At 39.7% G+C, this 16,453-nt stretch overlaps 1 protein-coding gene across 2 annotated transcripts in view; it reads right to left on the bottom strand.

Annotated features, from left to right (window-relative positions):
• mxi1 (max interactor 1, dimerization protein) overlaps positions 1-16,453 on the bottom strand; it is a 45,181-nt gene that overhangs the window by 20,133 nt on the left and 8,595 nt on the right. For both annotated transcript variants that reach the window (XM_041785138.1, XM_041785139.1), the window contains exon 3: positions 15,592-15,621. In XM_041785138.1, coding sequence (XP_041641072.1) covers positions 15,592-15,621 — 30 coding nt within the window. The remainder of the gene's footprint in view (positions 1-15,591; positions 15,622-16,453) is intronic.

The following is a 16,453-nucleotide window of genomic DNA, read 5'->3' as shown; positions in this document are numbered from 1 at the left end:
AATGTTTTATCACATGGTCTAGAGCTCGGAGGTGTAAAATTGATATCCTAATATATTTTTGCTATATTCCGATACATGATATATATTTTGAAATGTCCTCTAAGCAGCTGATTGTTAATTCAGCCCCAAATGGCACTAGTTTGGTGATTAAAATAGACTGTTCTATTGGATTTTTAATAAAATTGTGTGCAGAAAGGGTAAAAATCAATATAAAGTCAAATTTAGTAGTTTTATTCTGAAAAGGACTTCATTCAGTTTTCTACCAATGAATCAAAAATATATAAATTATGAAATGCTCAGTCTTTAATAGTGTATGGAAAGTTCTGAAATGGTTTTAGCTATCTCTCCACCAACTTGACACACAGCTGTGTTTACCCAAGTGGTAACCTCCAGTCCTGAAAAATGAAATATAAAAATAAAAAGTGCAAATAATTGCAGTACAGCGAGTGTCCACTTGAGGCTGGCTGCAGGAACACCTGAAGTCTCGTCTGATTACCTATTAAAAAGCCGCTTTTTACTCTAGAAATAAACTGGTTTACAGCCTGGTTCAAAAAATCAAACGTGTCTCATTAGCTAATGTCTTCATGTGCTATCACTGTACAGGGGGGTGAATTTTTTTGAACCACAATGGTTAGATTATATTTAGGAAAAACCTCACTGCTGACTGATTGGCGCGTCTCATTTGATTGACATATAGCTTGGCAGGCAGAAGCTATGTTTCTATCGACCAGAATGCTAGCTAGCCAGCTGACAGGAAGTCGCACTTAGTGGGCGGGCTGTTAGGTTGATCCAAAGTTTGGTTGAGACCACGATTTCAATATGGAAGCCCCAGCAGATTGGCTTCCAAAGCAGTTTGAGTCTGCCTATTGTAAGCAGACAGCTGACGTCACACAGGCTTTGTCCAGTTCTTTCTACAGCCTATGTGTTTACCTTCCTCCCCTTGCTTCTCTCTCTGCTGGTACAAAAACGTGCATGTTTTTGATCTGACCTACATTAATCTATCAGCATCAGTATTGGTATCAGTTAAAACCGTGGTCACCAACCTTTTCCAATCTTATGATGTTACCAGAGAAAGCTACATCTAGCCACCCAAATTCCCTAAGAAAATAAACTATGATTTACCTTGCAATTGATAAATAATTTTAACCACATAACGAGCAGGTAGCATCGTTGATCTATCAAGGTGATAAAATGAAATGAATGTTCAAAGCTATGTCATTGACATGGACTGAAAATTGCTCATGAGAAACATTTTTTGTGTGCAATACAAAGTAGCAAGTAACAGTACATGATAATTGTCTGTGCTATAAGATTTTTTTACCTCATCACATCAATGTAATGACAGAATGGGAGAGGGAGATGTGTGTGTGTGTGCACCAGGCACGCAGATGTGCCTTTAGGCTTAACCTGTAGGCCTACTTGCCCCTCAAAGGCTTCAGACTCAACTTGAACTCCGTATTTGTGGCACAATGCAAGTTTGAGCCCATTGTCATTTCCTTGGATAACCCTTTGCAGCCAGAGCGCCAGCAGCCTATTCACTGTTGATAAGATGGTGAGCATGTCACCTGCTGTGACCTACAGAGCAGGCTTAAGGCATGCATGACACAGGTGGTTGGAGTGCTGCCTCAGACACAGGTGTTTTGATGAAGGCCTATAAGCCAAACAATGTTACATATGAGTATCAGTTAGTAAAATTCCATGTTCTCCTCTGCTTTTCACTCAACCACATATCTATTTCATTGGAATGAATCCATCAAAAAATGCAGGGAAACTCATGTAGACTAAACTGTAAAAAACAATTGGTAATGCTGCAATACAGCATGTAGTGAAGACTTTTTTGTTGCTGTAGTATCAAAGCAGTTAGTAAGTTTAATTCCAGGATGGTAATGACCTATGTGTTGAGCTCCTTAATTTGGCTGAATTGACAGTAAAATGCGATGCAGCTTCTAGATTATGAAAACAAACCTGAAATTTGCATTAACCAGCTGTCTGTGTGACATTGTGTCTACACTTGTGTGCATTTAAACACAAACACACACTGAACTATAGGAACAACAGTTCTCTGTTTACTCACCACTTTTGTTTTGTGGCTCACTGAGTTAACACAAAGAATAGTTGTTTTTCTGCTAAATTTGCTTCTTCTAGGATTCTCTGTTTTTTTATCCCCTATATGTACGTATTTCTCCCATTTTCTCTTTCACACATACTCTCCCTCCTCCTCTCACATGACTGCTGCCTGTCAGGGTCACATGTTAATCCATACAGAAAGTGGCACCTGACTGAAAAGGTTTTTTCTTTCTTTTTTTTTTTTTTTTTTTTTTACCAAGAGAAACTACTACTCACTAGGTTGACTGCTGGAACAGTCATCAAACAGAAACAGCCTGGCAGCAGGACCGGCGCCAGCAGTATGTACTTTAACCAACTCTAGCTTTATGATGTGAGCTATAAATGGCAGGTTCAGGAAATGACAAATGCAGATGGAAACAAGCTTTTATGTCTAATGGAGTCACATTAGGATGGTGAAATCACCATTCTAGGTTTACTGTCTTGTTGAAAAGTGATGATTTATGATTTGACAGATGGTTATGGCATTAGCTAAAGGATGGCACGTGATCACTAACTCGTGTTGTAGTGATACTACTCATGTAATTTATACCCACTGGACAATGCATCGGACCATGCCGCTTACTGTTGAAAGCTTAAGGACTGGAGGACTTTGAATGACATGCTTGCTAGTTGATCTGTATTTCTGTGTGTGTGTTGGCTCAAAGTTAGATTTCGTCCGCTGCTGATGCGCCAGTCAGTCTGTCACGTTTCTACAAGCACACAAGATTAGAGCAATCTTTGCCCCACAGCGATGGTAGGCTCTCTTTTTTTTTCCTGACAGACTGATGCTTCCCTCATTTCCTTTATGAAAGGCGGACAGATGGGATAGACGCACAGAGTCGGAGCGAGAGATAGAGAGGGTGAGAGATGTAGAGAGTGGGGGAGGGAGGGGAGGGTTTCTGTCTGTGTAATCTGCCCAGAAACTAGCCATGGGCACAAACGAGAGCCAGACTGTCAGGAGTTCCGCTGGGTTTAGCAATGGGGGAGTGACTCAAATCTACTCACTCGCTTCAAGTTCTGAATCAAATTTTTATATCAACACAACCACCCAAAAAACACACCACAGATATGCGTGCTTTGTGTCTTCAACAAGTGACACCAGTGTGATATGTTATGCATGGGTGGCATCAGGAGAAATTTAACCCCTAACCTTGAAAGATTAAAAGCAGCACTCTACTCACGAAGCCTCACTGAAGAAGGGACTAAGTGAGCTAAGCCAGTCATAGTGAGGTCTTTGTTGTGACAGTGACAGCAGGTGAAAGCCCCTTAGACTATTCACCTGAGAGTTAGAAAAGTTCTGTTAATCATCTTTATCTTTCACCTGGCATAAAGCTTGAATAAACAAGACAGAAATGCTCTTCTTCAGCCGCTTTGTTTTCAGATATTACTGACTGTGGCCAGATGGTTTCACATCAGTTATCCACCTGCCTTAACTAACAGCAAACTGTTACATTTACCAAGCATGGCCGAGGAATGATGGGATTGCTCATCTCTTTTCTGTGCACAGCATCTTTTTCCAAGATTTGGAAATTTAAAAAATATCAAAAAGTCTTGGAATTTTCATGGGAACTATGAGATATGATGACCCATATTCTAGTTACAAAGCAGCAGGAGGAAAAAAAAATAAAAAGAAAATGCAGAAGGAGTAAAAATTCATTGCTGCGTATGAGTGGGTGGGAAAGGGACTTTGATACTTCTGAACATTCGTGCAGTTGTGACCTCAATCCCAAGAAGAGATTCAGAGTGTGTGGAGGAGAGTGGAGGAAGCTTTCAATTGGTTGTAACACTAACGAAAAAAATCATATAGATTCTAGGCAGAAACCACACCTAAAACTTTGTCTAAGAATGTAAATGAGGATTCACAAATGTATTTGGACTCACAGATTCACACTAGAGCTGCATTGTAACTGAATCTTAATCAGGATTTTTTACCTTCCCACAGCGGAAGAAACACAACTGTTAATTATCTACTTTTTAAGTACAAACTCTATGTGGTCATCTTTTTAAAATATTTTGAATACATTATCCTATTTAGATCATGTTTGGTTATATATCTTGTTTACACAGCTTTCCTCATGATTCCTCTGTAACATGTGAGCTGAATGTAATTTCTAAACGTTGTTTCCATTCTTCATTCCTTCACCCTTTAAGTTACCACTGTAACTGCAGATGAACTGGATGTTTGTCTTTCAAAATAAAAGCATTTTCCATGCCAAAAGTAAAGAGCAACACTCATTAGACTGTACAAAGACATGTATAACTAGGGATGAAGATTGAAACCCTTGAAAGATGGGTTGTGGGTTAAAAAAAAAAAATCTGTAACATTTCAGCTTATTGATACAGCTATCCAGTCTCACAGGCTCTGTAATGTCATTCTATGATACCACTGGTGTAAAAACATCCATCACTTCTTGCAAGAAGAACATATGCTCAAAGCACATCACTATTGTGCTTCAAATTTAACCAAAGTGCAGTAAGGCTGGGCAATTAATCACAACATAGATTAAATGGCAATATGGCCTGCTGCAATTTTCAAATTGCAGAAGGTGCAATATTTCTTGATCCTGAAATTTGTGCCAAAACACATTTTATATCTTTTTTTTAATTGCAGCAGAGATGTTATGCAGTACATGCCATGCAATCATTCAAGTGTCATTTTTTTCAGAAGAGTATTGGAAAAATCCTACTTTCTTCATTTTTGTACATTTTTCTTCTTGAACATAAGAATGATATAAAAATTATCACTCCCTTCAATACAAAAATTCATATCCGATGTGCAATATGAGTCAAAATCATCATAAGATAAGGAACTTCAGAAATAATCGCATATCAAATCACAATCACAATATTTGGGGAAAAAAATTGCAATTAGATTTTTTTCCCCAATCATTCAGCCCTACCTTCACCTAGGTCTTGGTGTTATATGTTGAAGATTGAATCTCTGATTTTTTCACACCAAATTTGATTCTTTTGAAATGGAAAACAAACAATTCAAATGGTTTTGTTTTTATTTTATCAATAACATGTAACAAAAGTAAACTGAATTTTCCTCTATAGGTTGATGTATCAGCTGTAGACTTGTCTAAAAAAATCCCATGATGGGGGATGCTTAAATTAACTCCCAAGCTCTAAAAGTAATGCTGATGTTGGTTTATGATCTATGCAGGTAAACAAGACCATCAGAAGGCCATAAAGCTTTCACTTTTGGTGTTACTGCTCTAAGAAAATCTCCATTTTCCGAATCTTGATTGAATCGATTTAATGCCCAGCCCTACTCTCAACTGTCAGCTAGAAGAACAAAAGGACACTGCCAGTAGCATGCCCTCATATTACTGGCTCCAGCTGCTTCATGTCAGTTTTCTTCTTCACCTGCTCAGATAAGTGCTGCAAAGTGCTCCAAACTTTGCAGCGAGTCATGTTAGTTAAAAATATTAATCCAATCTGTGGTAGGATCAGCAGAATAAAAGTTCATCAGCTGACTTAACAAGCTCAAAGATAACTACATATGATGCGTTCAGATCACCTCAGTAAAAAAGAGTGATGTGAGTAAAATATCAGGGTGTTTGTAAATGTCACATCAAGAAAACAGAGATCAGTTTTTGATGAGAAACCTAAATAAATACAGTAGTGACAATGAGAAACATTTTTGTGTATCAGGGATATAAAATAGACCAAACAGACTGAATTATAACTTTTTAACTCAAGCTCTAGCCAGCTTATACCACTTCTATTGTAAATTCATTGTTATTAATTTGCCTGCCCTCCAAACAACAGAAAAGTATCGATAGTGGTATTGATAAGTACTCAGATCAAAAAGGACTATCAATAAGGCAATCATTATCAATAAAAGTCAATTATCTCCATACCTGTGGAAATGTCAGAAAAATAAAAGCACAGCAAGAGCTGTTTGCTGTGAAAATATTCAAGTTGAATCATTAACATTAACTGAATGACTTTCAAAAGCAATCATAATAGGGTAAAATGTTTAGTACTACTTGATAAAATACATTCTTAGATGAGGATTTATCCTAAAATCTAGTCTTATTCTTTGACATTCACTTCTTAGTAGGTCTTCTTTTTAGTTCATACATTGTGAGGCTAGTGGAACCGTTGGTGCAGTTAGGGGCTGCTGTGTCATATCTGAACAAAAATTAGGGCAAATGTTAAGGACCAAAATGCCAGAGCTGATTTTGTTGTCTCAGCCTAACCATTACAAGAGGTCAGCAGCAGGATATAAGGTTTTTAAGGTTTCAAATAAGCAATGAAAATAGAAATGTCTTTGAGATTTATAAAAAATAATTGTCAATCCCAATATTGATTAAAACAATCATGATTATCATTCCCAATGCTGCTCAACTAAACTCACAAGTAGTAAACAGAATGAAACAGTTGTTTACTACACAGATCAACAGAGTTGTCATGCTAAACCCAAGGATGCAACAGCATCTGCCATGATGCATAGCAACAGTGCAGATGAGGGATTTAAGACAGATCAGGAAAAAGTAGGAACAGAGGAAGCAGAGACGGAGCAGAAGACAGGTTGAGTTTGAAAGGGAAAGAATGAAAAAATAGTGCAGTAATTTGCCCTCCTCAAACAGTAGCCACAGATACATACACGTGCTCACACACAGACACACACATGCAGAGTTCATTCGAGTAGAGGAAGCAGGAGTGGGAGGGGGTGAGGTTAGAGGGGGAATGCTGGCTGCTCAGCAGGGCCAAGATACTCTGTGGCTGAAGCCCATCACTAACACACGGATTAGTTCACACGTGCACACTGCCTTTTAATCTGCTCCAGTGACAAAGGTTGGAAAAGAGAGAGGGAGATAAAAAAGAAAGTAGGTGAGAGACAAGGAGATGGAGCATAGAAACAAAGAGGGGGAGATGGGAGATGAGGTTGGATTGAGGGGGGTACATTTGGAAGAGAGAACATGCCTTTAGGTGGGCTTTACATCAGTGACAGTACCTCAGAGTAAGACCAGCCAAGTAGTCAATCTGACTACTGTATCATCATGCTTTGTCTGACTGGTTTAACTTATTTTTGGGAGTATTTGAAGTTAGAATGAGAATGTGCAACAACTGAAAGGAACTACGGATTAGCGCTTTCAGGGCATCAAATCTCTAATTAAGGCTGGGCAATTAATCAAAATTTAGATTAAATCACATTATGTCAGAAGATGCAATATTTCCTTTACCTGAAATGTGTCAAAATGTCAGTTAAAAATTAAATCACAATTGCAATATTGGGAGAAAAATTTCACAGTTACATTATTTTCCCAAATCATTCAGCCCTACTTCTAATGCACCAGGTCTCAACTTTTCCTGATTCCTTCTCCACACAGTGCCACATGACATCCCTGACCCATCCCTAAACCCTCACGTTCCCCTTTAGCCCTGACTCCCTGACTGAGGGCAGAGGCTTTGGATTAAAACTCCAATATGGCCCGACTCCTAAAAATGTGCCCAATGTAAAGCTAGGGATCTAGCCAGATGTTGGTGCTGAGGACAGGAAGGCAGAAAAGGGGGGAGGGTGAAGGGCTGTCCCATCAGACCATGTCCTCTCTCCAGCTGTGGATGTTTTTTAATACATCCAAAAGAGGATAGGGTAGGATTGAAATCCAAATCATCCAAATCAACACTTCATGCACAAACACACACTATAGTGCTGAACACATGGAGGCACACTCTCACTTTCTCCCTCACCTTGCTTGAACTCTCTAACTTGCTAAGTCACTTAACCCAGTTGGCACTTTCATTGTGCAGCTGAGGTTCTCAAAAAAAAGGGCATAAACTGATATTCAGTGTGCACCCTGATGTAGAGAGCATCTAAGGTGGATGCTAAGAGTGTAAATGTAAAGGGTGGGGGCTTCTCTTCATCTCGCTGTGCTCATTGGTGAAAAACTAACCTCTATGGTTGGTCAGAAGGCAGTGGTGTTTTCCCCTTTTTCCCCAGCTGTATGACTAAAAATAGAAACTGTGGTCAGATTTAGTCTAATTGAGTCTGTCTTGTGTATTCAACAAGCATCCTATTTCTCTCCTTTCTATCTTCATCTCTCTTTCCTTAAGGTACATATTAAGTTAGCTTGGCTGCTCACGTGACATTCTGCTCCAAGACAAGAAGGAGCACAGGAGCATTTTTTCCTGGAACAGCATGTAACCATAGCCTCATCTTTTTGACACAAAGTGGGCTTATCAGCCTTTTTAACATGCCATTAATGGCAGAGGGTGAGTAAAAACAATATGTACAATTAACAGCACATTAAGCTGAACACAGAAGAGCCTGAACATACAGTCTGTTTGTGGTTGATTCATTCATCACCTACAAACAAAGTGATATGACTGAAAATGTTCTAATTTAATTAAACCAGGACAGCCTACTTAAAACTTGCTGACCAAGCCCATATGCCCATTTAGTTCATTTTCAACTATCCTGTCCTCCCACTAAATGCTGCGCACATGCACTTTTTCAGAATAAGGGTGCAACAAAAAATGTCAAAATAGCACAAGTCAGGAGAGAGAGACAAATCTGGAGTAATGGGTGAATCTTCAAGTGCTGACATCTGATCCCCTGTGTGGTGCATTTTTACACCTGTCGAAAGAACATCTGTGCAGAATGGACTCTGAGGGTTCTAAGAGGAAATATAGTGACCTCATCTTTGACATTTTTTTTTCATATTCTGACAGGATGCTAGTGGGAATACCAGTCCATAGAACTGTAGCAAATGCATTGTAGTAGGCTTACTTTGTGATACAAGGAGGTTTTTTTCTGCAAGAAGAAGCTACAGGAAATGTTGTGCTTATTTCCACAGGATGCTTCTGATGCAAAAGGTCCATGTAGTCTAACTTTCTTCTGTCGTACTTGTCATGCGCCCTTCATGTAAGAATTTGTCTGATGAGGAAATGACTCTACTCTTTTTGTCTTCAGGGCTACGGAGTGTTAAAAGAAATCCAAACACAATGTAAATAAAAGCAAAGCTCCTCTCTTAATAGTATAAACTACAGAAATTTTCCCATGTCAGAAATCTGCAAGCAAGTGTTATGAAGAGGTATATCAATGAGGAGTAATTCATCCCTGCTCAACCTCAGTTGGGTGAAAATGAAACGATCTTTTCTTGGCCTGAGGGTGCTTTCTTGCAGAGCAAATTTAACCTTGGACAAGGTGTATTCACCGCCTCGTGAACCAAACTAACTTCATTAGAAGAATATGATCTCCTCATTACATCTGACTACCACTCATGCAGGTTTGAAAAGAGGTGTAAAACAACAGCCATATTGTGTCACATTCTGACAGTAGTGGCTGATTCTACTCAGACTCGAGTCTCACAATGTTAATCATAAAGCGGAAATGCTCCCTGCGCTCATGCTGACACAGTGGGAGTTTGGATAAAGCCTTCGTGCTTCTCAAAGCTTCCCTTAGTCAGGTGTGCTTAACCTATCCCTGTGCTCATCCCATCAGCCTGCCAATTACATCCTCTTCCTCTAACATGGTTGTTAGCTAAGACAAAGTCAAGCTACACTGTTAAGGACTAACACTGGGTGGCTTTGGGAGGTGGGGGAGCCGTGCCCCAGCACGTGTACATGCTCTAGCTGGGCTCACTAGACCAAAGATCAAGTCCCTTAAGCTGCTTTTCTGAGCCAAGAAAAGCTTACAAGTTGTCACGTTGGACAAAACAAATGGTCCCAGTTTTAGGCCCTGCAGGGAAGCTGGAGAATGGGCTACACTCACTGGGAAGACAACAGAAAGGCTGGTAAAGCAGTTTGCCTTTTTTCCTGGAACACAGCACTAGAAACTGTAACCAAGGCATGTTTGAATGCTCAACTTTGCCCAAGGCTGGAACAATGGTGCTGGATTTATAGCCCAGTGGTTAGAAAAAATGGACCTGCATGACGTCCTTCAATTCCAGCATATCGGAAAATGTGACATCTATTCTAGTGATGTTTTTGCCTTGGAACATGTTGCAGTTGGAATAGTTATGTTTAATATAACAATTTAAATCAAATTAGGACAATAAGGTCTAAAACCCAACAACATATGGTGAAGCTCCTTTTGTCAAATCTGACTTGTACGTACATACACAAAGACAAAAACACACACCAAGGTAAACATTCACATGATACAAATGATTGCAATTAAGCTAGTCCTGAACAATACAGTCTAAAAATCTAATGACTTTTTTTTTGGCCCCTTGCAACGGTATTATATCACATTATTACAAAATTTAAAAAGGGTGATGCATTTAATTGCATATACAAGTGCTGAAACCCCTTTCTCCTCCTTAAATGAGCTTGTGGTTGCATACTGAGCTCATGTCTAAGCATATGATTTCAGAAAGGTGATTTTTTTAAGTGTCTCCGTGTTCCCTTCTTTCTAACTAGATCCATAGTTTTAAGTGTTGCCTTTGCCCTGCTCCGGTGTGTTAAGCTGCCACTGACTAAAGAACATTTTCTGGTGTAGGCATTCACAGTTGAAGCATTTTAAGAAAAATAACAACTATGTGCTTTAACTCTGAAGACCTTGACAGAAATTTGCTTTAGCAGAGGTACCTGAGCTTGTTTAACGCCACAGCACACTTCTTTGACTCATTGTGGACTAAAAAAAGCAAGTCAAGACTTAAAACACCTTTAAAAGGTTATTTCAGTAATTGTAAGTTGAATCGCTGCAGTGCGGGGCTCAAGACAAACTGAGATGGTCTAATGCAGCATACGGAGTGTGTTACAGCCCTAGACTGGCCATGCAGAGATGCTTTGCAAAGCATGCACACCCGTTGTTTGTTGCTGTTATTACAGACGTCAAACTTGGAGAGGAAAGAATAACTGTTCTACCTATTTACTGTGCTTAATTACAGTGGTACGAGTGGGTGAATTTGGGTTAGTTACCCAGCAGCTCATAATGCTAGAGCAAAACATGCTGATAACAGGACTCAAAGTGTTACCTGTGTTGCTGTTGCCTGTCGTATATTACTCTGCTGCGCCAATGATAGCAGTAGAAATGTTTCTGGTGCACTACAACACAACATAGGCATCGGTGTTGCAAAAATTTAGTCGATCTGATGTTGGCATTCAATAAAGAGACTAAACACATCTTACTCTGCACTGCACAACAATATCTACTGTCATGACATTGTGAGTGGGACGATGCCTTGTTTATGTTTAAGAGCCCTAGGCTTTCGAAGGGTGAAAATGAATAAATCATTGAGAAACACACTCATTAGTTACCTGTTTTTGTTAATGTTTTTTGTTTTTGTTTGTTAGGGAAATGTTATATGTATATGCCCATGTATGTATGTTTTTATACATACATAACGATTAATCAATTAATTGATTGTTAACATTATAGATGATCGAGCTGGCAGGTTTCTTCCAAACGCCTAACGCTAGTGGCCAGTCTGTCACCCAAGACGGGACAAGATTTTTGTTGAATAGTCTGACATGGTGCCATCATGAACGACCAAAAAAATCGTGTAGTCTGAGCCGGCCTTTACATGCCACCCAAGAACAACCAGCTCCAGGCCCTTCTTAATATTCCACAGGCATGCACAGGAAGGTGTTTAACCCACACTGTTTGCCCAATTCGCCTCATAAAGAAACAAACGGAAAAGCTAATATTGCTTCTGCTTCCTTTGCACTGTGGGGAAAACAATTTACTGAGTGTATTATAGGCCTGGCCTGGATAAACATTATTAAAATGAACAGGTCAAGGTGGGGTAGGATGATGAATAAGCGATGTGTCTTGTGGATTTATTGTGGTAAGTTAAGGCTGTTGTATTGATTATCCATAAACAAAATCATCATTGGAGGGGAAAAAACAACAGGTTGACTAACAACAGATTAAACTCTGGAATACCTAAGCTGTTTGCTGTAAGCACCCTAACAAACAAGGACCAAACAACTAACCTGAGCAGAGGGGATTTGTTATCTACCTGTTTAAAGGAGAAGGGGCTAATAAGCAGACAACTGTGAGATCAAAGCAGAAGAGCCACTACAGCGTTCGTACAAGCCTTTTACAGTTAAATCCTTCTTAGGCGGTGTAATTTAGCAGCGACATGTGGAAGTGAAATAGGGCTGTTAGGAGGTACATGATCAAAGCAGCAGAGCCACCCTGTTATCTGGTCCCACTGCACAGTGTGAGCATCTGGAATGTGATTTTCTCTTCCCCCTCTTTGGGTCCCTTTCATCCACATCCCGTGGCCTCTGCTGTCACGACGACTCTACTCATCACAGAGGTTATCGAGACCTGCGCTAGCCATGCAAGGCAAATTGTCTCTTTGGCAGCAGATAAACAGGGTTGATAAGTGTTGAAAAAGGGCCCCAGAAAGGCTTGACCATAACTGTGCTGCTTCCAATTTACAAGACTTGGAAGTCTGCTGAATGGAACAGAGGCTGCCACTGCTACTGTTGTAGAATCATAGTATAAGCCTGACACACTTGGATGAACAACTACGCCTGATACATATAGCTTACAGTGAGGCATGTGCTTAAAGGGAATTGGATTAACTGCTGGCAAAAAGCGGGATTATAAATTATTCTGACTTTAAGTGTGCTTCTAAAAAGATGGATTACCATTTCAATTTTGCCCTCTTTCCCTGCTAATGAAAATTCAAATTTAACTTGTGCAGTAAGAGAGAAAAAGATCAACAACAATATCCCTGTGTCCTGCTGAAAGGTAAGACAAGAGTAGTGATAAAAAATGGGTGTATCTGGATCTGGTATAGCATTGTGCAACAAGACCCTATGATCAGGCGCTATTCTCTCACTGGGTCTATGGACCAGCAAGGTGGAGACAGGAAAGGGAAGAGGCAGAGGATGCAGGTTTCAATGGGTGTTGTTCTCATGACAGGAATAAAACAGTGATGCTGTCAAATGCACAAATGAGTGGGCAGATCATCTTTTTGTCTCATTTTGTCTGTTATCATGCATGGAGTTTCATTTCCCACAATAAAGTGATCCCTTTACTGGTTCATAAACCACAAATCAGTATTGAAACTTGTCACAACTGATCCTTTCTGCTTTGGCACCTACAGGCTTTACACAGGTCAGTTCTGATTGGAGGAAAGACTGTATAGGCCATAAATGGCCACAGGAACAGGCCGTACTATAAAGTGGCTGGCTGCAAGAATGTGGTAGGAGTGACGAAAACAGCCTTCACGCAGTTGTAGGAACAAACATCTGAGCTTTTTTAAAATGTATTTGCGTGGGTGGAACACAGGAAAAAATGCAGCCCTGCATGGATGCCGCAATCTGCTGTGGCCAGTCAGCCGACCGACCGGCAAGCCTTGTGTGGCATCACATATGAGCATCGAGATGACACATCAACTCCTGTCTAAATTTAACTCACTGGACACCTCTCCTTCCAATGTTCCCATCCTTTTAGAACAGGCTGCCAGGGAGAACGGCGAGAAAAACAGGCAGAGGTGATATGTAATTACACTGAATGGATCCAGCCTCCCACATCCTTTCATTGTACCCACACCCTTGGAGATAATGAAATGGAAGGCAGGCTTTTTTTCATTTACCATAAATCCTGTAAGTCTAGCCGCTCTTCTTTATGGTGTCAAACAAGCCCCTTTACAGTGTGACTCTTGAAGGCTGCAAAGTCACAGAGCATAAACACCAGCAAGCACCCGATGTGGGTGATGGACTCCATCTGATAAGGACTTCCAAGAAACCAGCGTTGGCTCCTTTCAGAAGATGTGTGGTAAACCATCACAAGCTAAGGTCTCCCTGAATACCCCACATTTCTTCAACTAGATACCATCTTGAATGCAGAGAGAACTGTATTCAGGACAGTGAGGACATTGTGTTCAGATATAGTGCTGAATTTGCTGACACTGCTACATTGAAACATCTTTCTATCAAAACAAACACTGAACTTTTGACTCTGCTCTGCCTGCATGCAACCTTGCCTGCCTGTCTGAGCCAAAGCCCTTCACCTAGCAATTAAACACTTGCGTAACAAAAAAGGTGCAAAGACTGTGCATGAAGGGGGAAACAGGGAGACAAGAAAGAGAAGTGTATGTCCTTTACTGAACAGAACTGGGTCACCTCATACCTTTGGTTTTAAAGACCTACTGAAAGGAAGTGCCTGCTTGACAAAAGTGCAAAATCATTGTTGGGGTAAAGTGAAAGTAGGACAAGGTCCAAGGTCCAGATCAGGGTGAGCATGTGTCAGATTAGGGTGAGCATGTGTCTGCAGGTGATTATGAAAATGTTTGGACTAGGGGTGTATGATATTAAAATTTCACATCACGATACTCATGATCTCAAATATCACGGCTAAGAAAGGTACTATAATTTTTGACACTTTCATATTTTTCTGATACCACATGCATTAAACAGCATTTCCATGATAAGACAGAAAAGTAACTATAAAACTGTAAACATTACAGTAGCCCTTTTCTGTTGTTTGGTGGAAAGACAAATCCAAAGACAATCTGTTTGTAACAGCAGTGGTATAAAAATTTACGATTTTGAGTTATAAAGTTAGAAGGCTCATGATCCCATCTTTTATATTGATATTATATTGCTGCTCATCCTCACAACTAGATTTAATCAAATGTCTTGTCGGGCCGTTGTATACTGCAGCACCATAGAGTCCACTGTTAGCTCCAAAAAGCGAAGTTCTAGCCCCAGTTAAACACACCCTGTTAAATGCCTGACAGCAGACAGAGCAGAGACACACACTTGCTCACCAACACACTCACACATTAACATACACGCTTGTCTGGATGTCATGTCCAACACTTTCAAAGCTCGTATCAGAAAAAAAGACAAAAAAATGATAAATAATCTATTTCTGTATATGACCGTAAAAAAGCAAACCTGTTATTGATAGAAAGGTTTCGTTTTGAGTGTTTTAAATATGGATGGACTTAAGGAAGATAAGAAATAGATCAATTTTACTCATGCAGCTCTTAATTTCAGTCTGTTGAAAACAGTTTTTTAAAGTACTTTAAAATAATCTAAATGCTTTAATTATGGTTATAATTGTAGCAATGAGTGCATAGTGTGGTAAATTCAAGATGTTGCAGACCATTAAAATGAAAGGTTTGATATGAAGTACATTAAAATGTACAGTTTGAGTCAGAGTTAGAAAAGACAAACTATGTGTAAGCACTGACAGCCTATTCAGCACGACAGGAGTTAGGTTAAACATTTCTGAATAGACCTGAATTGTTACTGCTGAGTTATAACTTTCAGTTGTATGAAGGACATATTTTCCACTCATGTATTTTTTTCCAAAATTAAAAAAAAAGTAAAATCTCGTCTCGTCTCATCTCATCACATGAGATAAGAGTGTCGTCACATCTCTGGTCAACCTATAGACATTTTTTCCCCATTCAGCTCAGTAAACAAACCTATATAGCATGCTGTCTGGACATTATAAAATGTAACATTAAAGTGCAGTTATCACTGGTGTTTAGCTTTGAATAAAATATGAATGGTATAATAATATGGTAATCTTACCAAGGTTATCATTAAGCTTACCTGTTCTTCTCCAGCTCATTATGTGTGGACCTGTAAAGACAAAAAACAGAAGTTGTCAACTTCACCTAATGCAAACCCAACAAGCTGATCACAGGCATGATAAAAAGGAAAGAGGTTTATAGTATTAATAAGAGCCAGATAAGCATGGGCTGAAAGAGACATGGTGAATCAACTTGTCAAATTTAATTTAGGAAGATGTTAATTACACCAAACGAGACCCAGTGCACTGGAGCCTTTATACCAACAAACGTCACGGTGACAATCAGGACTTCACTGTGGCATTACACAGCCACTTTTTAAATAATGCACTGCACTGCTTCAGCTGTATGTATGTGTGCACTGCTGGGCGAGTGTGAGCATGCACACATACACACTTGATCTGTGCATGCAGCAGCAAGGGTTCAGAGCTCTGTTAATAATGTAAAGTGAATCAGCTGGTTCCTAAGAGTCTCTTTGTGTGGCAACATGCTGAGGGGAGACAACCAGCCCTTCTTCCTGATGCATAAATGGCCAAGATCCCATCTACAATCACCGCACTCCACCTTGCCTTAAGGTGCATATGTTTGAGAGCGGCATGATGGACTCATTCTCTTTTGATTCATGTATGCAGCACTTTTCTTTAGTGGTGGTTATTAATACAGCAATATGCTTTTCTCATCCATTTTTCTTAGCTCAGCTGACAAAGCTTCTCTCTGAGAAAACAGACAATATGGAAAAAAAATCAAGATAAAAAAAGAGGGGGGACGGAGGGAGCATCCAAGGCTGTGGTTCAATGTGTAAAAAATGTGGCCCTGCCTCAGGAGACATTATTTTTTCAAGTTTAATTATTTACACCAATAAAAACACCATATGTCTCTATTTG

This window comes from Cheilinus undulatus, linkage group 4, assembly GCF_018320785.1.
Source record: "Cheilinus undulatus linkage group 4, ASM1832078v1, whole genome shotgun sequence".
Classification (NCBI taxonomy): Eukaryota; Metazoa; Chordata; class Actinopteri; order Labriformes; family Labridae; genus Cheilinus; species Cheilinus undulatus.
This window is presented reverse-complemented; position numbering and strand designations above follow the sequence as displayed.